We start from the raw sequence: 25687 nt of genomic DNA, 5'->3' as shown, positions 1-25687 counted from the left end.
GGGTGGAGGGATCCTTACCTTCTTTTCTCAGCATAATAGTTCTTGCGTTTTTCCAGTCTGCCGGGATTTCACCTCTCGTCAGGATTCCGTTAAACAGGGCCACAAATCGGTCCGGTCTAAATTCAACCATTGCCTTTAGAATTTCCGGTGGCATTCCGTCTATACCAGGCGCTTTTCCGGGCTTTAGCAATTTAGCGGCCTCCAGGATCTCATCTGTTGTAACCTCTGGAATGCTAGTTGCTTGATCTTCTCGATTTTCCGGTAGATTATCATGTTCTATTTCCTCTGCTTCCATAACGTCTTGAGATGCACTATTTCCTTGTGGGAATAGTCCCTTCATTACCGTATCTGCAAAGTCAGAGGAGAGCGACGCGGGGGGGGGGGGTTATTGTTCTTAACCTGTCTGATAATAGTTTTATAAGGTTTACCCCAAATATCTTTATTTATCGATTCGCATAATTCTTTCCAAACCTTTTCTTTAGACCTGCTGATGAGTCTCTGTAAGTTCTTTTTCGTTAATTTGTACAAGAATGTTAACGCCTCTTTTTCGTCTATATTACCTTTTCTTTTTGCTTTTTGCGCCGCTCTCCTCAGTCTTTGGGCTTTCCCTCTTTCTTTTCTAATTTCTGGCGTCCACCAGGGGTTCCCCTTTTCCTTTGTAGGTGCCATCTCTGCTTTGTCCAATGCCTCGTTGCAGCTGTTATATATGCATTCTAAGAACCTCGTTTCTTCTTCTTTGCTGAGTACATTTCCTTGATTAATTCCTCTTTCTCTCAGTGTTCGTTCAATGGTAATCCCCAGCCTGGTGATGCCCGCTCTCGTGACCTTCCATCTGGCACCTGAGCTGACCTTCCGGGCTGTATTTTCCTCTACCGTATTCATAACTGAAAATAAGTATTTATGGTCAGATGCAGTTTCCAGATTTAGTATTTTACTCGACATCCTTTCTTTTCTTTTTTGCAGGTCCAGGGTTGTTGCAACGAAATCAAGGTTTGACGTTACATCCCCTCTCTCAAAAGTATGTCCTCCCTCTGGGATGCATGGGAAGATGTTATTTCCAAGCATTTCTTCCAGGAGAACTGCACCTTTTAGATTTTGCACCTTGGATCCCCAGGCCGGGGATTTCGCATTGAAGTCACCTCCAATAATTATGCTGTTGCCTTTAGATTTTTCTTTGCTGAGGAATCTCATTAGTTCTTTAATTTTATATGCGAATAGGTCTGTACTAATGTTCGGTGAAATATATGTACTTACTATCGTTACATTTTTGACTCTTACCGCTACAAAATCGTCGTGTGTGGAGTCTCCGTCCTCTAATCTTTTTAATCCATTGATTTTAGTTACCCATACTGCAGAGGTTCCGCTGGGGGCGTAGATCCAGTCTCCAGGATTGTAAAGCGGCTCCTGGATTAGAACTATGTCCGCCTTCAGGTCCACCGCAGTTTGCATGAGTAAACAATGCGCCAATCTACAGTGGTTTAAATTGATCTGTAGGATTTTCATGTTGAATTTTAATTCGTAGTTGAGCTCCTAGCTAATCGCTCCAAGTATATTTTGTACTGGGGACAGTTGACTGCCCCTGCCACGTGTTCCGCTTTAGACGCGTGGATACCTTCCCTGGTGCACAAAATGCAGCACCTAACCGCTTCTCCTACAGAGCTCTTTCCCTTTCAGATCCACCGCGCAGTTGTACGACATATGTCCAAATGCATGGCATTTGAAGCATCGAATTATATTCTGGGTCCTCCTTATTCTGCAATTGGTGAATCCAATTCTTATTTTATTTTCTGGCCCCAGTTTTTCCAGGTCTTCTGCGGGTAAGTTTATTATAGCTGTCTTTGTGCCCCCATAGCCAAATCTGATTGTTTTAATTTCTATTTCTTCTAATTTCCTTTGTAGGTGTCGGGATAGTTCGTCCTGTAATTCCTCCTTCTCTATAGTGGGGTCTAGGTCCTTAATTTCATATATGACCTTGGGTGCCATTCTTTTTATCTGGCAATCCTCCCCCAGGGTTTCTTTCGCAAATTTTTCCAGAGCTCCTGCTTTGGTGCCTCTTTCCATCTCTATAATGATATCTCCTCCTCTGGATTTTCTTACAGTATGTATCCCTTGCATGTTTTCTCCAGGGTTTGCCTTTAACTGCTTAAACAGGTCGGCGAACGTTTTCTTTTCCGATGTCTTGATGATCACCGCTTCTGATTTCTGTACTGGAGGAAGCCTTACTCTTTTTTCTCTTTCTCTCTCTTTTTCTTTCTCTATCCCTTTCTCCTGATCTCGATTTCTCATTTCCCCTTCCATATTTTCTTCTTTTTTCTTCTTTTTCATTATTTTTCTCTCTTCGGCTTTCCTTCTATTTTCTACTATTTTCCACTCGCTTTCCTTGTTTGCCTCACTGTCTAATGCCGTGTTGTCTTCTGTCTCACTCTCGTACGTTAGCAATTTTCTTGTTCCCTGGGCAGCCGACATACTTGTTCCCTTTGAGTTTCTTCCTTTGTTTCCGTCTATTTTTCCGAGGGAACATTGGATTCCTATATCTTTATGCATAAGACTATTTTTCAAGTTTCTGTTTTCAATAATTAACTCGATGTTTTTTAATCTAGTGATTGCCACTTCCAACTGTCTATCGGCTTGGGCCGCATGTGTCTTCGTGAAGCCTCTCACTTCCATCTGGGGATCCATACAGTACCCCTTTACTTCCCTTGTGGAAATTCTAGTTTTTTTGAGTAAGGTTGCCAATTCTCCGATTAATTTAATTACATCTTCCTCTTCCTCTTTTTTCTTTCTTTTTCTTCTCTCTCTTTCATGTTCTCCTCTTCTTTCGACTGGTTGGCCTGATTCATCGACGAGTTATGTTTGTCCTCCCCTCTTTTCTTTTTTACGGCCGTACTGTCAATCCATACTACATCAGATTGTGTTTCCGAATCAGTCTCATAATTTTCTCTATTCCTTTTATTTCTCTCTTTTTCCGAGCTTCTCTTAGTTTTATCGCTTCTTTTAAAAATGTTTCCTTTTTCCGGAGGCAATGGCGTGAGCCATTTCTCCTTTTCGCTGTCTTCCATCCTTTTTCCACTCCTGCTTCCTTATCTTTTCGTGCTCTATGTGTTGTTTGACTGTGTTTGTACCGTTCTGTGATAATAGGATTGTATGTGTGTGTGAGAGCCTATGTTCGTGAGTGGAGGTCAAATTCCCTATGGTTGTGTGAGTGAGTATGTTTGTGAGAAGAGAAGTGGCGGTTGGTGCGTCCTCCCAGTGTTTTTATGTTGCTTTGCCTTCTTCTTCGTTCTCCTTGTCGTTCGTTGGGGGTCGGTCGGTAGGTTACCCAGGTCTCCCCCCCCCCCTGTTTTCCCCCTTTGCTTGTTTCTGTTACTATGAGTTTAACCGATTTTCTATCCTGTTTAAATTAAATTTTCCATTGTGTGCTACTCTTGGTATTTTAATCGATTTGTCTAATTTATTCCTTTTTTTTCTTTCTAGGTCTTTTGCCGTTTCTGGGACGCTAAGGTAATAATTATTTTATTCTAACTAATTCCAGATTTCCTTTAATTTGATTTCCAGTTTTCTAATTTTTCCTATGCTATTTCTAATTTATTTTTCTCTTTTCAGGTTTTTCCAGAACGTGGAGGTAATACTGTCGCCTATTATACAATATTTGCTTTTCCTTAAGTATATATATTCAAGGTTTTCTAATTTTAACTTTAAAATTTGTGATAAACTTTTGCTTCTTTCTAGGCTTATTGCTACTTACTGGACGGTAAGGTAAGTATGTTTTTCATTTAATCTGGTTTTATTTTCCTTTAGTATTAACTTCAGTTTTCTAATTTGAAAATTCTAATTTACTATTATTATTATTATTTTTCTAGGTTTATTATTTTTTCTTTATTTGCCATTTCAGGACTCTCAGGTAAGTGTGTTTCCTAATTTTTCAAATTCTCTTTTTTTTTGATTTTGCCTATATTTTAGGTTGCAGGAAAGGAGAACGATTCATTACACAGAGAGAATACTGGTATTTGTCTCTATATTAAATAAATCATCATGCCATTTGACTACAAAATACTCTTAAAACTAGCGTTGCTTACATTTTCTTGAAAAGCCTCGAAAATATTCTATCTTCCTACGTGCTCTCTATTAATAAGTCACCCTATATACATTTATATTCTAATTTCTATTTTATTAACGCTTAACTTACTTATGTTCTATCTTAATGTATAGATTTGTGCCTAACTCGATCCTACGCTACTTATTTTCTATCTTATAGCTTAAATATAACCCTAATTCCCTTATACGCGTAAATACCTAAGATCTACTTTGGCGAATCGCTTTTGCTCCGCTCGGGCTTTCCAACGAGCCGTCACTCGATTTTTAAGGACCCGGCGTTTTTCAATGCTCGTTCGCGGTTATGGCAGTATGCCAATTTCGGCCTATCCTGACGAAATTTGGTGGGCGTCTATTTTGAGGGATGGCGAGTCTTTTGGGGTCCGGATGGAGAAGTATTCTCCCCCCTGTGATCCGTTTTTCGATTCGCCCCTCCGTTTCCGAGGTCTGAGCAAAATTTCTTTCAATTATGCTAATTTTCGAAAACTAACCCGGTAGTCGTAATGTGCTCGGCTAGCCCTTTCCAACGAGCCGTCGCACGCCTCAATCGGATGAACTTTAAGTTTTCCCTTATACCGGGTGTCCCAAAACGTTTCCGCGAAAAAATTTTTTCTGAGCCCGTGGGGGGGGGGGTTCGGGGGGGGGAGGGTTGAAGGTGGATGGTCTCCGAAGCTGGGCTTCGGAGGCTAAAAATTTTTCGCACCCCCCAGCCACAACCGAGATAGAGGCACCTACACATACATAGGTACGTTTCTCGATAAAACGTTCCACAGGACAAGTGCTGGGTAGGTCAGCCGCTATACACTCCGCGAAAAATAAATGGTGGTTTACTATACTAAAACCCTTAGTTACCTCTTGTGTTCAAGGTCAAATTTCCTTTTTCCTTATATAATCGGGTTATTTCGCGATTTCTACAGTCTAGGGTATCTCTCCTACCTTGTACCCCTCGAGTTTGACCGACCCCTTTGCGGCGTGGCCTCTTTTATTCTTCGGGAAGTAGGAGTTTTCCGCCTCTTACTGCATGTACTTTGCACAAAAACTGTTCACCTGTTCGCACAACTGTTTATCCCGCGACTACTAATTAATTTTTTGGTCAATTAATATCGCGTTTTAATTGTCTTATGCGAACACTTTCTCGCTTTCCGTCCTTCACAATGGTATAGCACGTGTACCGAGTTGGTTTTAACTAACTAATTTATTAATTAATTATTTAATCCCGGTTCACTAATGCGCTATACTGTTCTAAGATTAGACTTCCGAAACCGTTAAGAACTTTACTATGTTTTTAACTCTGTTTGCAAAAAAATCCGACTAGCTCTGTTCACCTCGGAGGCTCACTTTGCTCTCAGATGTAGTACCCCTACCAACATTCTCCTATCCACATCCAAACTGCAGCTCATACAAGAGCGCTCCAAATTCCCGTGTAATAACTATCTCTGTAAAATCCATTCTAACACAGGACTATTAATTTATAACACTATTACTAGGATTAGAAGAATTATAGACACCCGTAACTCAAAACTTGAATTCTCTCCATATTCACAGATGGTAGTAAAAGTAAGGACACCACAGTGGTTGGAACAGCCTGCGTATATCACAATCTGAATTTATCAGTAGTGAGAAGCATAAATAGAAATGCATCCATATTTACAGCTGAATGTATCGCACTTATGGATGCTGTGGACGTTGCCCTTAATAACAAAGATCAAAGTTTTATTCTATTTTCTTATTCCTTAAGCTGTCTGACATCCCTTAGATATCCCTCTACTAATATCAGCCTTAACCCTTGTAATGCTCGGCGGTGCGGGAGAATCGTGCCGGCTCAGTCGGTCGTCCGGGTTCCTAAGCCGCGAATAAGAGAGACGTGTGTCGGCTGGGAAACTGGTTTATTTCCGTATCCCTACGGTGACGGTTTGCATACGGCGGTTACGGCTACGGCTTACAGACTACGGTTACGGCTTACAGACTACGGTTACGGCTACGGCTTACAGACTACGGCTACGGCTTACAGACTACGGTTACGGCTACGGCTTACAGGCTACGGTCACGGCTGTTCGGCGGACGCGCCGAGCGGTCGGGTGCCCGGTGGGAGCGCCGGGCATCGGGGGGCACTTGCCCGAGGACGGGAGTGGGGCACGGCGGCGTCGCGACACCCCGGGGCCTCAACGGCCTGCGCTAGGGTTCGTGCCTAGATACTTTCTGCGTCCGGTGCTCCTGTTAACACTCCGCGCACCGGACAGAGTGGGAGGGTCGCCGTTTCCGCACTCCGTAAACGGAGGGTTGGCGGGGAGCGGGCTATGCGCAACGGGAGCGGCACTCGCCGCGGTCACCGTTGGACCCGTTGGAGGAGAGAGAGGGAGAATGTGCAGTCTCGAGGTTGGAGCGTGCTGGTCGTTCATGTATTCCACTACTGTACCATGTAGCTCGTCACCCGGACTGATTTTCCCCGTTCCCGGTGGCGGTACTTATCCCCGTGGCCGATTACCTTTACTCGCGAGAGCGGCCCGTCGCGGCGTTGGCCCTCTCGCGGTCGCGGTTCGTACTGGCGCGGCGCGCCTACGGTGTGATCGGCCACGGCGGTCTCCGCCGGCGCGCGGTCAGGGGAAGGCTCGCGTCGAGGGCAGGATCGTTACATCCCCCCCTTACTTCGGGGCGCGAGACTTCCCGTGGGGTGGTCCCCCCCCCTCTTTATTGTTGTGTCTTAATCTATCTTAACCTACCTTATAGTTAACTGTACAACTTAGCCTATCTTACAACTACCTGAGCATCTTAATCTATCTTATCACTACAAGTACATCTTAACCTAACTTAAACCTATCGCTCCGCGGCGGGGTTGTCGCCGGTGGGGGTTGGCGGCAGCTGGACTAGCAGGCGCTGGTCGGCGGTTAGCCGGAGGGTCACCCATCCCCGGGACGTCCTGGTCCGGTACCGTTGCCCGAGGCGCAACCGGGGGAGGCACACCTCGATGGTGCCGGGGTGCGTCGGCTCTTCTCGGGCGACCGGGACCTCGGAGTTGGCGGCCGGGGGCAGCCGTGCTGTTCGTCGGTGTCTGCGGCCGGTGGCGCGGCTGTGGGTGGTCGGGGGCTGATTGGTCGGCGGTTGGCCGGCGGGGGCGACCTCGGCGGCGGCGGTCGGCGGCTGGCTGGACGGCGGCCGGTTTGTCGGTTGTTGGCCTCCGGGGGCGACCTCGGCGGCGGCGGTCGGCGGCTGGCTGGACGGCGTCCGGCTGGACGGCGGTTGGCCTACGGGGGCGACCTCGGCGGCGGCGGTCGGCGGCTGGCTGGATGGCGGCCGGCTGGACGGCGGTTGGCCTACGGGGGCGACCTCGGCGGCGACGCTCAGCTGCTGGACAATGCTTTCCAGTAGCGGTAGCCCTCGGAGTGGGGTCGCTTCCGGTGGTGCCGCTGCCAGGACTCGTGCCGTCCTGATCGTCGGCCTTCCCTGCTGTCGGGTCGTGGTTGGTCCGTGGGGGGCCGGGCTGCCCACCGTGTTGGCCTCTTGTGGTCGGGGTGGCGGCCGGAGCTTGGCCGGTGGTCCCCTAGCCGGTGTCGGTCCCCCGAGTGGCAGCTGGCCGGGGTTTGGCCACGGGATTGTCCCGTCTGCCAGGCGTTGCCTGGTACGGGCTTCCATCGGCCGGCTCGCCGGGTTCCGTTTTAGCGGGATCGCTGTGGCTCGTGTCGCCGATACTTTTGGTTTCTTCGCCATTTTGTAATGCTCGGCGGTGCGGGAGAATCGTGCCGGCTCAGTCGGTCGTCAGGGTTCCTGAGCCGCGAATAAGAGAGACGTGTGTCGGCTGGGAAACTGGTTTATTTCCGTATCCCTACGGTGACGGTTTGCATACGGCGGTTACGGCTACGGCTTACAGACTACGGTTACGGCTTACAGACTACGGTTACGGCTACGGCTTACAGACTACGGCTACGGCTTACAGACTACGGCTACGGCTTACAGACTACGGTTACGGCTACGGCTTACAGGCTACGGTCACGGCTGTTCGGCGGACGCGCCGAGCGGTCGGGTGCCCGGTGGGAGCGCCGGGCATCGGGAGGGCACTTGCCCGAGGACGGGAGTGGGGGACGGCGGCGTCGCGACACCCCGGGGCCTCAACGGCCTGCGCTAGGGTTCGTGCCTAGATACTTTCTGCGTCCGGTGCTCCTGTTAACACTCCGCGCACCGGACAGAGTGGGAGGGTCGCCGTTTCCGCACTCCGTAAACGGAGGGTTGGCGGGGAGCGGGCTATGCGCAACGGGAGCGGCACTCGCCGCGGTCACCGTTGGACCCGTTGGAGGAGAGAGAGGGAGAATGTGCAGTCTCGAGGTTGGAGCGTGCTGGTCGTTCATGTATTCCACTACTGTACTCTCGCGGTCGCGGTTCGTACTGGCGCGGCGCGCCTACGGTGTGATCGGCCACGGCGGTCTCCGCCGGCGCGCGGTCAGGGGAAGGCTCGCGTTGAGGGCAGGATCGTTACACCCTTACATACTCTCTATCAAGAATAAAATTTATGAACACCGCACAAAATATCCTGATTCCATCGAAAATCAATTTTACTGGATTCTGTCCCATCTGGGTATTTATGGTAATGAAAATGCTGATGAATTAGCCAATATTGCCAGGAACAGTGCTGATCCAGATTGTTCTCTCAAAATACCGTATACTGATTTAAGGGAGATCTCTAAATCACGTGCTTTCAATAACACCAATGAATATATAGTTACTGAATGCCGATTGAAGGGCAGAAATTACTTTGAACATTTTCACGACGAAAGAAGGAAACCCTGGTACAACGGGAAAAATCTATCTCGCGAAATCATTGTGACCATTAACAGAATTAGATCTGGTCATTATAGTCTTAACTTCTCTCTAGCTAAAATCAATCTGGTAAATGACCCCGGCTGTTCATGTGGTCATGAGACACAAGATCTCGATCACGTCTCATGGCAATGTCCTCTATATGACACGCACAGATTGAAATTTATATATAACCTGAGATTACAGGGTTGTTTTCTTCCCATGTCGTGCAATGTACTACTCCACAGACCTACAAACACACTATGTAAGATTTTGTGCTCCTTCCTGAAAGATTGTGGACTATTTATATAATGCCACCATCACGTCCATTACCAATTAAGCGACTTCAACGTTACCTTCACATTAGTATAAGGTTATTATTGTAATATTATGTATGTAACATAGACTACTGAATAACCTCTCATCGGAGGTTACAACTGTTCAATAAAAAAAGGAGATAAACGAGATAGGAGGGGTGGGAAAGGACGGGAGGGGGTCGGTACTGGTGAAGATGGTGGACAGGGAACAGAACAGCAAGGTGATGAGGGAGAGGAGCAATTTAAGAGGGTTGAAGGAAAGGTTAGATGATGATTTGACGGAGGAAGAGAGGAGAGCAAGGTGGGAAATTGAAAGGGAAGCGCAGAAGGAGAGGAGGAAAGGAAGGAATATACAGGTAGGGTATATGAAAATGTGGGTGAATGGAAAGATGAAGCAATGGAACGAAATAGGGGAAAGTTGGTTAGATGAGTAGGGAAACGGGCAGGGGAGGTAAAGGGGTGGGAGGGAGGGAAGGAGGGATTAAAGAAAAGGAAGAAGAGGGAGGGGCAGGTTAAGATGGCATTTTGGAATGTGGCGGGATTGAGGAACAAGGATGAGGATTTCTGGAAAGGGTTGGAGGAGTGGGATATGATAATGTTGATGGAGACGCGGTTAGAAGAGAGAGGATGGGAACAGGTAAGGAGTAGGCTGCCAAGAGGGTATGTATGGGAAGCATAGTGGGCAAGGAAAGAGGAAAAGGAAGGGGAAGTGAGGGGGGAAGAGGAAGGAAGGGAGGAAGTGATGGATATAAAGATGAGGATAGAGGGGGATGGTGGAAGGTAATTGGGGTGTATGTAAATGGGGACTTGCGAGAGAAATTGGAGGTGCTGGGAGACTGGATAGAAGGAAGAGAAAAAGGTGTGAGGGTGATTGTTCGAGCAATCAGCTGTTCGGTGCCGCTGTGCATCTGCACGCACATTATAGGGGGAGATTTCAATGCGAGGACGGGAAGAGAAGGGGGTGGGATAGGAGGGGAAGAAGAGGGAAAAGGGAAAGGGAGTAGGAGATCCAAAGATGAGAGGATAAACGCAGAAGGAAGGAGGTTATGTGGGTATCTAGAGGAAAGGGGGTGGGGGATACTAAATAGGAACGTGAAGGGAGATGAGTTAGGGGAATGGACGTTTATAGGAAAGAAGGGGAATTCAGTAATAGATTATGTATGAAGAGGATGGAGATTGGGGAAAGAGTGGACTCGGATCACCTGCCCCTGGCGGTATGGCTTAAAGGAGAAAGGGTAGGGGGAACAAGGAGGGGTGAGGGAGGGAGGAGAAGGTTGGTAGGGTGTTGGACGGAGGAAGAGGTGGAGGAGTTCAGGGAGAAATTTGGGAAGAAGGGTGGGGCAGAGAAGGGAGTGGAGGAGGATTGGAAAGAATTGAAAGGTAAAGCAAAGGAGGCAGTAGAGGCACTGGAGAAGCAGAAAAGAGGGGAGAGGAAAGGTTGGTGGGATGAGGAATATAGAGAAGAAAAAAAGAAGGCGAGGGAGGAGCTGAGGAGATGGAGAAAGAGGGGAAGAGAGGGGATACATGTAAAGGAGAAGGTAGCGTACAAGAAGCTATGCGAGGAGAAGAAGAAAAAGGAGAGGCAAAATTGGGAAAGAGAGGTGGAGGGTATAAAAACGGAAAGGCAGGTATGGCAGCTGATAAGGAAGGAAAGGAGGAAAGGGTCACGGGTGGATGAGAGAATAAGGATGGACGAGTGGGATAAACATTTCAGGGAGCTATTGGGGGGAGTAGAGTGGAGGGTGAGGAAGGGGGAGACAAAAAGGAGAGAGGAGGATGGAGAAGAGGAAATAGAAAGGGGGGGAGATCAGCAGGGTGGTGAAGGGTCTGAAAGAGGGAAAAGCGGCAGGGGGGATGGGATACCGAACGAGGTGTGGAAGTTTGGAGGGGAAGAAGTGGAGGAGTGGTTATCGAGGGTGTGTAATAGGGTATGGAGGGGGGAAGGATGGCCGGATGACTGGACGGAGGGTGTAGTGGTACCGATAGCAAAAAAAAGGGAAAGTAGAAAGGTGGGGGATTACAGGGGAGTAACGCTAACGCAAACGGCATATAAGGTGTATGCAGCGATTTTGGCGGAGTGACTAAGAAGAGAAGTGGAGGGGAAGAGGATACTGTCAGACAGTCAGACGGGTTTTAGGAAAGGATTGGGAAGTGTGAACAATATTTATGTGCTCAACCATATAGTGAACAGGCAGGTGAGGAGGAAGGAAAGAAGGATGGTAGTGATGTTTCTAGACCTGAAAGCGGCGTTTGATTCAGTGGACAGGGATATATTGGTGGGGGAGATGAGAAAAAAGGGGGTGAGGGAAGGGTTAGTAGAGAGATGTGAGGAGATTCTAAGGTAAACGAGAGGCAAGGTGAGAATAGGGGACGAGGAAGGGGAATTGTTTTGGACAGCAACAGAGGTGAGGCAGGGGTGCCCGCTAAGCCCTCTGCTGTTCACGTTGTTATTGGCGGACATAGAGGAGGTACTTGAAAGGGGGGATAGGGAGGGGTGAAAATGGGAGGAAGGAGAATATATACCTTGGCGTATGCGGACGACATAGCGATGCTGGTGGAAGAGGAGGAAGGGATGAAAGGGGCGATAGGGGTGCTAGAGCGCTATATGGACAAGAAATGGCTGCAGCTGAACGCAGAAAAATCAAAGATGATGAGGTGTAGGAGGGGAGGGGGAAGGTGGAAGAAGGTGACGTGGAGGTGGAAAGGTAAGGCACTAGAGGAGGTCAGTCAGTATAGGTATCTAGGATATGTAATAAAGATGGATGGTGGTCATCAACAACACCGGATAAGGATACAATGGTTCGATTTTGGCAAACTACGATGACATGCGGGAGCGACGAATCGGTTTGCATAGAATCGAAGAGAACGACACTGCCGGAGCTGTGGAGTGTAATCGAGCCATACGAAATCCAGAAGGCCTTCCCTGACCTAACCACCAGCCCGTGTCCAGATGGTCTTACGGCGAGACAACTGCGTGCAGTCCCTCTTCACATATTGGCAAGGATTTTTAGTCTCTTCCTAGTGGGTGGGAAACTGCCCAAGCACCTCCTCTGTTCGAAGACAATGCTTATACCGAAGAAGGATGGTGCGACGGATTCTGGTGATTACAGACCTATAACAGTCTCCTCTGTAATAATGAGAACCTTTCATAAAATAATGGCAAGGCGCCTCATGTGTCGCATCGAGCTCGATAAAAGGCAAAGAACATTTCTACCCAGAGATGGGTGTAACGAGAACGTATTCGCTCTTGATCTAGTACTCAAATACCATCGACAAAACTTTAAACCGCTATACGTCGCATCCTTTGACATCGCAAAAGCCTTTAACTCTGTGTCACACGTGGCAATTATAAATATGATCGAGACGATGGGGCTGCCTCAACCCATGATCGATTACATCGTGGACGTATACTGGAGGAGTACAACAAGACTTTCATGTGGCAATTGGGAGTCAGACGAGATCAATCTGAGTCAAACAGGGAGACCCCCTGTCTCCAATCATTTTTAATATGATAATGGACAACCTCCTGCGTCTCATTCCATCAAAGATTGGTGCTGACATTGGAGAACGTCATTTTAATGCACTGGCGTTTGCGGATGACCTATTGTTTATAGCCAGAACACCTAAAGGCCTCCAATTGATGATTGATGAAGCAACAAGTTTCCTGACTAAGTGTGGGCTTAAGATTAACGCCACTAAGTCCTTCACTGTAGCCCTGACAAATGTACCACACATGAAGAAGTCGGTAGTGGACAGTCGAGCACAATTCACCTGTGGTGGCCAAAGATTGCCCGCCCTGAAGCGGGAGGGCGAGTGGAAATACCTTGGTGTCCCATTCACACCTGAGGGACAAGCAACCACGAAGTCTGAAGCGCAACTGACAGAGGCATTAGATAAGCTGACCAAAGCGCCACATAAGCCGCAACAAAGACTATTCGCCCTGCGAGTGATGGTCCTGCCAGGGATCTCCCATCTTCTAACATTGGGTGAAACAACCTTAGGGCGGCTTAAGAAGATTAACACGATGGCGAGGAAAACGGTGAGGAAATGGCTCTGCCTCCCGCATGATACGGTAAAAGCATACTTTCATGCGAATGCCAAAGATGGCGGATTATCCATACCATCTGCTAGGTGGCTTATGCCCGTACGAAGGAAAGAGAGTCTTATGAAGCTGACAGGGAGAATTCAAACAACCGATCCCTTCCTCTCTCAGGAAATTCAAAGAGCCGTGCAGAGGCTAACGGAACAGCGAACAACGCATGACTCAGTTGCGAAGATAGAGGAAAGCTAGGCCAGTTTGCTCCACGAGTCAATTGATGGGAGGGCCCTGAAGGAGTCACGGAAGGTGCCCCAGCAACACCGATGGGTTCTTGAGTGGTAGGGACTTCCTCAATGCCATGAAACTAAGAATCAATACCCTGCCAACGAGATCTAGGACAGCTAGAGGACAAAGAAAGGACCGCATGTTTCGAGGTGGTTGTAATGCCATTGAGACATTAAACCATGTGGTCCAACAATGTCACCTCCGGGTTGTCTGGCCCGTGTGTGGCGTCTCCAATATCCGAAATGACCGGTGCACCGGATTTTCCGTAATGGCCATGGTTCGTCGTGAAATGGTCCCGCGAAGCGAGGCGCCCTTTGATCTCGAAAGCGTGAAGGTTGGTGTCGTTAGCCTGTCTGAAACTTGGCGGGGTCGGCGCGCGAAATGTGTCAAAATCGGATCTCATGTCGACCCGGAAGTTCCTCGGGGAGCGCTTCCTAACCTATCGAGCCGTTGTTCTATTCGCGATAGCGTTGATTTGGGCAGTCCGGTCCCTTCGCTCCGTTGCTCTGAGCGATAAAGTGGCGATGCAAAATTTGCAACGTCACAACGGACAAATGTGCGAAGCCGGTCACCGCGAGGACAACATTGGCTACGCTGCTTTGCCCATAAGGGCATACGCAAAACACATACGGACATTTAATATAAATCCGGCCACCGAGAGGGTGACGTCGGATCTGCGACCTCGCCATAAAGGCATACGCTACAGTAAATTGTATCTTCTCTCTGCGGCCTCATTAAAAAGAGGAAGGGGCGATGGAAAAATCCAGCAGTGCCACCGAGACGTATACGGTGGACGAGTTCTTTGGCCGCAGGCGGATGGGAGAAGATAGCTCTTCTCGGGAAGGCGAACTCGCTGCGTGCCGCTCGCACGCACACCCTGACCCTGGAAATGTAATACTTAGGTTAGTGGGGATCCTATTGGGGTACGCAGCCGCTGCTGGCGGCGACTCTATACGTGAAGAGACGCGCCCTGAAGTCGCCGTGACCAGTGAGCACTTGCGTGGTGACTCGGCCTCATCCACTCTGCTGCCATTCGCTCCTCGATGCTGCTGAAGAAGGCGTATGTTGTGCGGCCCAGGCGAGAAGACGTCCACCTGGCTTGCCACACATTGATCGCCTCCCTCTCCAGCAGTGATCTGGCGTCGTCGTCTCCCGCGCGAACGACGATGTTCCCAAACCTGGCGTCCTTTCCTCTTGGCGTGTCGAAGAGAGCCCTACGCTGTCTCAGCAGAATGTCGATCGGGTCCGCGCCAGCCACTACACACACGCTGTCCCACGATGCCCATCTATAGACACCGGTCACTGCGACGACTGCTCTGCGCTGCGTGTACCTGAGTCTTCTCAGGTCCTGCTCGGTACACCGGTCAGCCCACACAGCGGCAGCATAAGTCACCACCGGCAGGAAGACACCACGGTAGATCACGGAGAGGGTGCTGAATCTAAGTCCCAACCGGGGTCCCGCGAGTCTCCCGAATTTCTTGAAGAGCGACCCGACCTTGTCGCGTAAGTACTTGCAATGGGATTGGACATCCATGTTCTTGTCGAAGTGGACGCCAAGGTACCGCACGACGGACTTGAATTTGATACCTTCTTCATTTACCCCTATTCGAATGGTCGGTGGCCGACTTGCCAAGTTCGCCTTGTGTGGTCGAATGGCCTTACGTTTCCTATCCGGACGCGTACCTCCTCGCCTTCCTACCCGTTGCAGCCCGAGGTAGCCGCTCTTAAGCACGATTGCTTCTGTTTTGCGGGCTGACAACTCGAGCTTCGCCGCCCTACACCAGCCTAGGATCTGGTCAACGATACGCTGACCTTCCATCTCTAGGTCTTTCCTACTATCGCCGGTCACGAGTACAAGAAGCTCGTCTGCGTACGCAATGAACTTATTCTCGACTGAGGCTTCGAACAGCCACAGGAGACCGTCGAACATGAGGTTCCAGCACGCTGGTCCGAGGACAGAGCCCTGCGGGCATCCTCTAGTGGCGCGCTTATAGATCCTCTCTGTTCCAATTGCAAGGCTTACTCTGCGGTCGTCGAAGTAACTTGCGATTACCTCGAAAACATTCCGCGGGCAGCCTCGCTCTTTGAGACTATCTGACACTAGGGGCCACCAGACGTTGTCAAAGGCGCCTGAGATATCGAAGAGCAGCGCTATTGCATACCGATGCTCTGTAGCCTCGACCATGCGACGCAGCTCAACGATTGAGAGTTCCGTCGACTTTCCATGCATGAAGCCGAACTGCCGATCGGAGATCTACTCGGGCGCCATTGCGGCCTGATCTAGTCTCCTTTTAAGGAGCTTCTCGAATAATTTCTCGAATTATTAAAACTATCGACGAGTATCGCGAATGGTGCCGATCGTATTCAGGAGTCGCGTCGGCGGGAGAGCAACGTCACTTCGTTGGGAGGACGTTGAGTCGGTGTTTCGAGATCGCATATCTACCGGCCTTGTTATCAACGTCGAGCACGTCGATCCTAGCCAATTTTTGCAACACGCGAAGCGAATAGTCACGGCGCGCGTTACGGAATCTCTGAACGAACATTCATCGCTGAAAGTGAACATTACGTTGGAGGCGGAATTTGTGTTGCGCGACACGTCGCTGATACCTGAAAGACGTTATGCCAACGATTTTAGCATCGATGGAGGAGTTACAAGAACGCGACAGCGGGTGGGCGCTATCGAAGATTCTGCATCTAATAGTGAATTGCAACAAGTATCAGCCGCTGCAAGCCGGTTGCAACGTCTCTCTACCTCGAGAGATAAAACTGAAGAGAGCGATCGTCAACGTGAAAAGTAACGACCAGGCCTGTTTCCTTTGGGCAGTCTTGGCGGGTCTCTATCCGGTCGTGCAAAATTCGGAGCGTTTCTCTTCCTATCCGCATTACCGCACGGTGCTTCGAACAGAAGGATTTCAACTGCACATATCGTTCAAGGATATTCCAAAATTTGAACGGGTAAACGACGTTTCCGTGAATGTGTTGGAATGGATGCGCAAGAAGTGTGGGACGCTTCATCAGACCGAGAAGAAACGGAGCAAGCACGTCAATTTGCTGCTTCTACGGGGGAGGGATGATTCGCACTATCATTACGCGTGCATAAGAAATTTGTCGCGATTGGTTTCGTCGCAGCTTAGCAAGAATAAGCGTCCCAAGTATATTTGCGACCGGTAAGTTGAGAACATTTTTTTTCCTTTTCCAATCAAAAGACCATGTTATATTTTTTCCTCCTCCTCCTCCTCAGATGCCTGCAATATTTCCCGTCGCAAGAGAGATTAGACGCCCATACGGTTGATTGCGATCGAATGAACGAATGCGCTCTGACGCTCCCGACCTCGGAAGATATGTGGCTGCGGTTTAACAACTACGCGTACAAAGAACAGGCGCGGTACGTCATTTACGCCGATTTGGAATGTCTGCTGGAGAAACAGGAAGGATAGAGCCGCGAGGCGCGCACGCAGTATCAACATGCGTTCAGCATAGGTTATTACGTGCATTGCCGATACGATGCTTCTCTGTGCGAGTATCAGGCTTATTCCAGAGAAGAGGGATGCTCGGCATGGTTCGCGACAAAGTTGTACGAGTTAAGTCTTAAATTAAAGTCGATGTTCGACAAAAGCGTGCCGATGAAGGCGTTAAACGAGGCACAAAAATTAGATTTTCTTACGGCCACGCGATGCCACGTGTGCGAAAAACCGTTCAACGACTGCGACGAAAAAGTGCGCGATCATTGTCATATCACGGGCGCGTATCGCGGTCCGGCGCATAACGTTTGTAATTTGAATTATCAATCGTCGTACGTGATACCGGTGGTTTTCCACAATTTGTCCGGTTACGACGCGCATTTTATCATCAAGTAATTGGCAAACGCGTTCAAGGGGAAGATAGACGTGTTACCGTTGACGAATGAGCGGTACATCTCATTCACGAAACACGTTCACGTCGAGAACGACGACGACGGGGTGATGAAAAGAGATTACAGGAAGTTGATAAAGTTTCGATTCATCCATTCGTTCAAATTCCTGAATTCTAGTCTGGACAAGTTATCGTCGTACTTGGACAAGAGTAAATTGCGCGTCGTACGAGGCGAATTTGCCCATCTTTCCGACAGCGATTTCAATCTTTTAACGAGAAAAGGCGTTTTTCCGGAGGAAACTGAACCTGGATCCCTGCCCGATCAGCGCCTGGACCGACTCGACGGTAGCACTGGCGTGGCTTCGCTCCCACCCGTCAAAATGGAAGCCCTTCGTCGCCCACCGAGTGTCCGAAATCCAGAATCTCCTTCCCGGGGTGACGTGGCGACACGTGGGAACGACCGACAACCCCGCCGACCTGGCTACCAGAGTCATCCCAGCGAACGAGTTACGAGGCTCGAAACTCTGGTGGAAGGGCCCTGCCTGGCTGTCGGATCCACACGCGGGCTGGCCGGCCACCTCGACGGCCGATCTGCCTCGAGACCTTCCGGAGCAGAGGACCGTGTCTGTCGCACTGGTGCAAGAGGAGCCTGAAAATGAGCAGTTCGTTACCAGGTTCTCCTCCCTGACGAGACTGATGCGGGTCACTGCTTACCTTCGTCGGTTTACAAATAACTGCCGGAAGGTCCGTGGCAGGCGAGGCCCGCTGACATCTTCCGAGCTGCAGGAGGCTCTCCACACGGTCATACGCACGTGCCAGCGTAGTGACTTCCCACAGGAACTGAACGCACTCAGTCGAGGTAACGCAGTGCCATCCGGATCTCCACTCAAATCCCTGACACCCTTTTTAGGTGAGGACGGAATCCTGAGGGTTGGAGGTCGTCTTCAGAACACCACGCTGTCGGAGTCCCAACGACACCCAGCAATAATCAACCGTACCTCTCACTTGGCGCTGCTGGTGATACGCGATGCACATAGGCAGACTCTCCACGGAGGACTCAACGCCACGCTGACCTGGATCCTAAGGGCCTTCTGGATACCACGCGGACGATCCCGGGTGAAGCAGGTCCTGCGCAACTGTGTCACGTGCACACGGTTCCGAGCCTCGACCGGACAACAGCGGATGGGCAATCTTCCAGCATCGAGGGTGCTTCCAGCCAAACCGTTCCTGCGGACCGGTGTGGACTACGCGGGACCCCTGCACCTGCGCACCAGTAAAGGGAGAGGACATAAAAGTCAGAAAGGGTACGTGGCAGTGTTCGTGTGCATGGTAACCAAAGCCGTGCACTTAGATGCAGTTACAAACCTGTCAGCGGCGGCCGGTTCACGGTACGACGGGGACGTTGCAGTCACCTGTACAGTGATAATGGCACCACCTTCCGAGGAGCCGATGCGGAGCTGCAGCGGATGTTCAGGGCAGCGTCGGCCTTCTATGCACACGTCGCCGAGGCACTCGCTACGGACGGAACCCAGTGGGAATTTATCCCACCTTATTCACCGCACATGGGGGGCCTCTGGGAACCAGCGGTGAAGTCTATGAAAGCCCATCTTCGTCGGGTGATAGGTGACACTACGCTTACCTACGAGGAGATGACGACACTGCCGTGCCGCGTAGAAGCCTGCCTGAACTCCCGTCCCCTAAGCCCCCTCTCCGACGATCCGACCGATCTGGCTCCGCTCACGCCGGGACATTTTCTGGTGGGCGAGCCTCTTCGTACACCTCCCGAACCACCCACCGAATATTCCACACTGTCACTCGGATCACGGTGGCGACTTATTCACGCTATGCACCATAATTTTTGGCACAGGTGGATGCAGGAACACTTGCACCAAATGCAGCAGCGCACCAAATGGCAAGACCGGCGGGAGGATCTTCGTCCGGGTACACTGGTACTCGTCAAAGAGGATTCCACGCCGCCGACCCGCTGGCCACTCGCACGTGTCGAATCCACGCAGCCCGGCAAGAATGGACTCGTACGGGTCGTCACGTTACGTTCCGGATCCCGCACGTTCTCCAGAACGATCGCGAAGCTCGTCGAGCTGCCTATCCGTGAGGAAACGGGGCCGCGAGACGGGACGACTGGCGATCACTAACCACGAGCCGATAATGTCCGACGTATCAGCGGAGACAGCACGTGGCGGACGGACAACGGCTGCGTTCCACGCAGTACTACGCCGCATTCCTGAATGGACAACCGTTCCCCCTCCCAGCGTCCCGCCATACGCCACGCGGACACGACCGCGTGTATCAAGCGAGCCACGTTTCGACGCACCCGTGGTGACGTCAAGGCGGGCGGTATGTTCGGGAATAGCATAAAACCCACTTCATGCAATGCATTATATTTTATTGTTAAATCGACCTATGTACATAATCGTAATAAACGCACGACAAAGGCTGATCGACAACGCGTGCGCGCGGCCTGCCTCGTCGCACCTCTCCTCAACCCCCGCGTGCGCCACAGGTGGATCGAGCAGCTCGCGGCGTGCGAGGGGAGCGGGCGGGTGTGGCGCGTGCGCCGCGCGACGGTTGATCGATCTCAGTTCGATCACGACCACATACGTTGAGCATCGAGTTTTCTTTCTTGCGATCCAACGTTTGTCCGTCGATTTCGGCTTATTCGTTTTTCCCAGTTCTTCAGATTACGACTCGGACAGTACTTGCCACAGCTACGAGGCAAACTCGATTTGTCGTTAACACCCTTCGAGACCCTTCCCCACAATTTAAGTTTAACTATCAACTTTCAGAATTTCCAAGAGTGAATCGTGCGGAAGTTACGATTATCTGATGTTCCAGGTGAAATTTTTTAGGAATATTTCTAAATAATAAAGAAAAATGAGAAGTGCATACGATTTATTAACTTTTTATGTATAAGAAAATATTTAATAACTGTTTGGCGTCGACCGAAGGTCGGAGTCGCCGGGGGGCCGGGACCACTCAGAAATGAGCGCGCGAGGAGGCAAGGAGAGACGGGAGAATTAAACCCTTGTCCTTCGGGAAAATGCACTTTATTTTACTCGGTTGCACGGCGCACGAGGTGCGAGGCACTCCAGGGCGCGAGAGAGAACGCGCGCACGAGAATCGCGAGCCGGCGAACGTACGGAGATCTTGCGCGTGCAAACTTCTGCCGTCGGATCGCGAAGAGGAAATCTTGAGCGGCACGAAACGCGTGCCGCCGCGAGACGGAAATCTTCTACGCGGACGCCGGAAATCTTGACGCGAAGCAGAGTGCACGTTACGCGGCGCGGGAGATCGCGAGAATACTGCTACCGAATGATGCGAAATCGCGAGAGTCTCAGAGCGCGAGAGATGAGAATCTCTACTTATCGAGACGAGAGCGGACAGACGAGCAAACGTGCTAGAGCGATACCTTGCGATTGATGAGCGTTCAGAACGTTAAGAGAGCGAGAAGGCATACGCAGGTGCCTTAAATAACAAAGACCGTCGAATGTGGAGCACCGTGATTGGAGCTCGCACATCGGACGATCCTTGTTTGTCTCAATTTGAAGGATTCAAGCTGTGAAATTCGGCCAATGAGAATTGAAACGGTTGCTACGCGGTGTCGAGCAACGGCGACACGCGCTCTTGCCGCGTGTTGACATACGCGACAAAAACCGTATGAAATAGCGGTCGCCAGTTCGACAATAGGCACCGAATTCCACAGCTTGAATCCTGAACAATAACAATTTTTTTGATCTTACATAAATTATTTTTACAGCGTTCATTGGAGCACTACCACAAAATACCTGTTGCATTTTTGCGACAGTGGTCCAGTGAACGAAAACTTTGTTTATTTAACATAAAAAATTTTATTAAATATCTTTTTATATGTATGAATGTCACATTTTTTTAATTATCCGATATGTAACCCTTAAAAATTTCACCTGAAACATCAAATAATCGTGACATCCGCGCGATTCATTCTTCGAAATACTTGCAACGAGACGTATGTGTCTCGTTGCGAGCGAGTTTGCACCCAGGCCCGCACCAATCACCGGCTAGGACCAGCCGCGCGCCAATCCGCGAATCCGGCCCGGGCGCGGACCAATCGGCGTGTGCCGAAGATCCGCGAACGAGCACATGATGTCCGCGCTCGGGCTTTAAAGATCGCGACGAAACCACCCGAGAGCGGAGTTGGTCTGGAGCAGCTCTCGGGCAAACACCCGAGCCCAGATCCTCTCGCAGCCGCGCGGAATCGTGCTAGCCTCGGTTTACTATCGGGCGAACACGCCGAAGCGCTGGGATCGGCCGAGGCGTACGTGGGTTTACGTCCTATAAGTCGAAACCGAGACCGCGAACAGGTTCTGGGAGGCAGTCGACCGACGGCCTGCTTTTTCCAGAGCACCGTAGTTTCGACACTCCGGACCGTCATCCCTACTCCTCGGACCCGTTCCCGCATCCCGCGCTCCCGTCCGAGATTCCGCGCCGCGCTCCAGGCGTTTAGTCTCCAACCGACCGCAGCAGCGTGTGGAGCTCGCCTCACGGTATACTACCGGGGACGAGCGACCTCGCCGGTTTCGAGTCGTAGACACTAGGTTTCCGTCTGCGTCTACGTACTCGAGCCGCGGCCGCGCGGGGACGACAGACGGAGCGTTCCGCGAATCTCGCACCTCCTCCCCGCGCCCCGCGAGCCCAGCCGACGCAGGAAACGTCGTCAATCCACGACCACTTGCTGGGCCGCGGCCGTTACGACCATCTCGCTGAGGCGACCGCGCGACGAGAATCGTGGGGGTTCGGGACCGCGCCGAGAGCGCCCGATCGCCGTGCCGACGCCAAGCGAGCCCGGCTCGCCCCGCGCTCCGCGCACCACCGTATCGCACACCGTACCGAACCTGATTCCGGTTTTCCGCCGCCGTCCACCGACGGACGGCGTCCGCCGCGATACTTCGGACCACCGCGACCACTCTCAGTACCGGAGATACCGACGCTCCGCGTGTAGGATAGGGTTAAGCCGCGTGATAGTAAGTTAGAACATTAGATGTAGGTACTTTATCCGGTAGAAGTAAGCTCGCGTTACTCGATCGTAGTTTAGGTCCGCGCCGTTACCGGGTGTCCACGCTCACGGTTCATTCCTTTGTTTTTGTTTCCTTGTAACCAGGCCGGACGAGAGACAGGCCCCCGCCGAGACTCCGTCGCCGGACCAACGGGGAATCCGGCCTCCGACAAGATTTAAAATAAAGCATTATTATTTCCTTTCTCCGTAACCGAGCGTTTTCATTCAACCACCTCGTTTCCCCTCCCCAAAGAACCCTGGTCGATGAGCCAATCAGGGGAGGGCTCGCACGCCTCGCAGCGCTTCCCGCAACGAGGCGTGTACCGTTACATACTTAAGAAGCAATTAAGTTGATATTTAAACTTAAATTGCGGCGAAAACATCTCGAAGTATCTCATGAAATTTTGCACAAAGCTAGATCAATATAAAACTTGCCAAAACGATTAGTTCCAGATCGAAGCTATTCAAAGGAATTTTTGTATTCCTCCATAAATAAAAAATGAGCGCAACGCAAAAAGGCTTCAGGTTAGTCCATATTACTTAATGTTAAACAACTTTTTTTGCATAATTTTTTTCCAATTAATAGTTGAAGCCATTTGCAATAACCCATATGATTTGTAGACCCCTAAGTATTCAATTATGGGCGGAGTAATTACATAACTATCGCACTGAAAACTGATGAATTCCCAGGAGCGAAAAAATGGTTATTTACCATGCGTATATCTCCGTAAAAAATTTTGTTCAAAAATCTGACTTTGGCACATCATGCACGTACTATTAGACTATACAAAAATAATTTTTTTTTTATAAAAATCGAAAATTTATAAAATGGATTTTGTGCCGCCTTGGCACCACTGTGCGGCGGCCGGCTCGAGTCAAAGGAAGTTGGTGGCAACGCTTCGCGATAAGGAGCGATACGTTCTGCATTATCGATATTTGCAACAAAGTTTGAGACACGGTTTGAAATTGAGGAAAATTTAGTTCCCGTGATCGTGGAAAAATTCTTAAATTTTGCTGTTGCAGCGCAAACTGTCAACGTTCGGAACCAATGTTTCGATCGGAGTTCGTCGATCGAATGCGAACTGGCGGCTTTGTGCGCGGACGCGATCGTAGCACATAGACGGAATTAGGAAATTTAAAACACTGTGTGTGTGTGCGTGCGTGCGTGCGTGCGTGCGTGCGTGCGTGCGTGCGTGCGTGCGTGCGTGCGTGCGTGCGTGCGTGCGTGCGTGCGTGCGTGCGTGCGTGCGTGCGTGCGTGCGTGCGTGCGTGCGTGCGTGCGTGCGTGCGTGCGTGCGTGCGTGCGTGCGTGCGTGCGTGTGTGTATGTGTGTGTGTGTGTGCGTGCGTGTGTGCGTGCGTGCGTGCGTGCGTGCGTGCGTGTGTGTATGTGTGTGTGTGTGTGCGTGCGTGTGTGCGTGCGTGCGTGCGTGCGTGCGTGCGTGTGTGTATGTGTGTGTGTGTGTGTGTGTGTGTGCGTGCGTGCGTGCGTGTGTGTATGTGTGTGTGTGTGTGTGTGTGTGTGTGTGTGTGTGCGTGCGTGTGTGTATGTGTATGTGTGTGTGTGTGTGTGTGTGTGTGTGTGTGTGTGTGTGTGTGTGTGTGTGTGTGTGTGTGTGTGTGTGTGTTCACACACGTTTTCTTATGCAACGTTTCATCGAGGTATGACGAAAAATGGCAGGATGTCCGAATTTTCTGGCATAACGCGTTAAATTTATAAACACGGTTGTTTACCTGTGTATTCTGGTATAAGCTAGAATTTATTCTAGTATATAGCAGAATACACGGGTAAACTTCTGTGTTAATAGATTCAACCCGTCGTGTTTGGAAAATTGGGCGTTAAAAGCGAAAAAGATGTTTTTTCCGTGCAACGTTTCGGCAACGGACGTCGAAAAGAGGTTATACGTTTAAAAGTGAGTCGGATCGGCTACGTTAAAAATCACAGATGGATAAAACTATCGATGATTCGATTTAAATCGTCGAACACTTCAAATATCGACTTGCAAGAAATTGCAAATGTCTGCAAATTCCGACATCTGAAAAGGGAATATGATCAATATACGAGTGTCTGTCAAAAGAATATATTGATATTAGAACCAATTGAAAGCTTGCATATAAAAACTGTGAGTCTGGTCGGTTATACGGAGTGAGTGATGGGGCCCATCAGTAATTTCGCGTAGCCAATCCGACTCACGTTTCTTATGCAAGCTTTCTATTGGTTGTCACATCAATGTTTTTTTAGCAGACACTTGTATATTGAGCATACGCCTCTTCCAGATGCCGGAATTTGTTGGCATTCGCAAATTCTTACAAGTCTGCATTTGGAGCGTTCTACGATTTAATCCAATCATCGAAAGTTTCATTCATCTGTAATTTGACTTAACCAATCCGACTCACTTTTTAATATAACTTCTTTTCGACGTCCGTTGCGGAAAAACATGTATTCCCTTCAAATTTAAAATAATGTGCATGTGTTTGTGTGTGAGAGAGATGGATGTTTTTTCGTCAATAAACTATTGTCCTTTTTCGTATGTTTCAACAATTATTTTTATTCGATAAAAATACATTTTTCATACAAGCAGTTTCAGATGATTTTTCGAACGATATTCGTCAATGTGATGTACTCCACGATGCAATCGTGTATTATCAAGCAGTAGGCGGTCGTTGATGGAGGGACATCGGCTCGACATTCGAATTCGATTCCCACGTCGATCGTGGCGTTTTTAAGCGCTTCGTTTTGTCGAGAGCAATCGAGAACGACGAGCGGGGCGTACTGTAGGAAATTCGCGACGTCGAGTAGCGCTTCGTCGTTTCCATAGTACGATTCTTGGAATTTTGCGTACATATCGTAGAGCAACGCGTATTTGCATCTGTCGAAATCGATATTCAAATCGTCATACGGATAGGTTTCCGAGTTCAAGTAAAGTCGAATATTGGCTAACGCGCAATGATCGAATCGTGTAGCCGTTTTCGTTAAGCTGTTCCGTCGATCGGTTTGCAAAGGGAATATCACGTATCGCGGTTTTTCCATTTGGGGAGCTGTTTTTATCGCCCATGTATGCTTCGTGGTTGCCTGCAGTAGAGGATACTCCTACAGATCTCACGATCGAAAGCTAATTCCGATCGGTCTGTCGCTGTCTAAAATACGTAACATCGACACTTTATGTATTTCGTCCAGTGTGGCGTGTGGCATTCGCCATTGAATTTCGTGCAGATCTAGAACGGGCTTCGCGTTGTCGGAAGAGCCGTGCAACACGTTCGCGTC

At 49.8% G+C, this 25687-nt stretch overlaps 1 protein-coding gene across 1 annotated transcript; it reads left to right on the top strand.

Moving 5' to 3' along the window:
- Positions 1–16140: 16140 nt before the first annotated feature.
- Positions 16141–16716, top strand: LOC143363688 (uncharacterized). Its single transcript, XM_076804237.1, has one exon. The coding sequence runs from the start codon at positions 16141–16143 to the stop codon at positions 16690–16692; it is 552 nt and encodes a 183-aa protein (XP_076660352.1). The 3' UTR covers positions 16693–16716.
- The last annotated feature ends 8971 nt before the right edge of the window (positions 16717–25687 follow it).

The sequence above is a fragment of the Halictus rubicundus genome, unplaced genomic scaffold (assembly GCF_050948215.1).
Source record: "Halictus rubicundus isolate RS-2024b unplaced genomic scaffold, iyHalRubi1_principal scaffold0094, whole genome shotgun sequence".
Lineage (NCBI taxonomy): Eukaryota > Metazoa > Arthropoda > Insecta > Hymenoptera > Halictidae > Halictus > Halictus rubicundus.
This window is presented reverse-complemented; position numbering and strand designations above follow the sequence as displayed.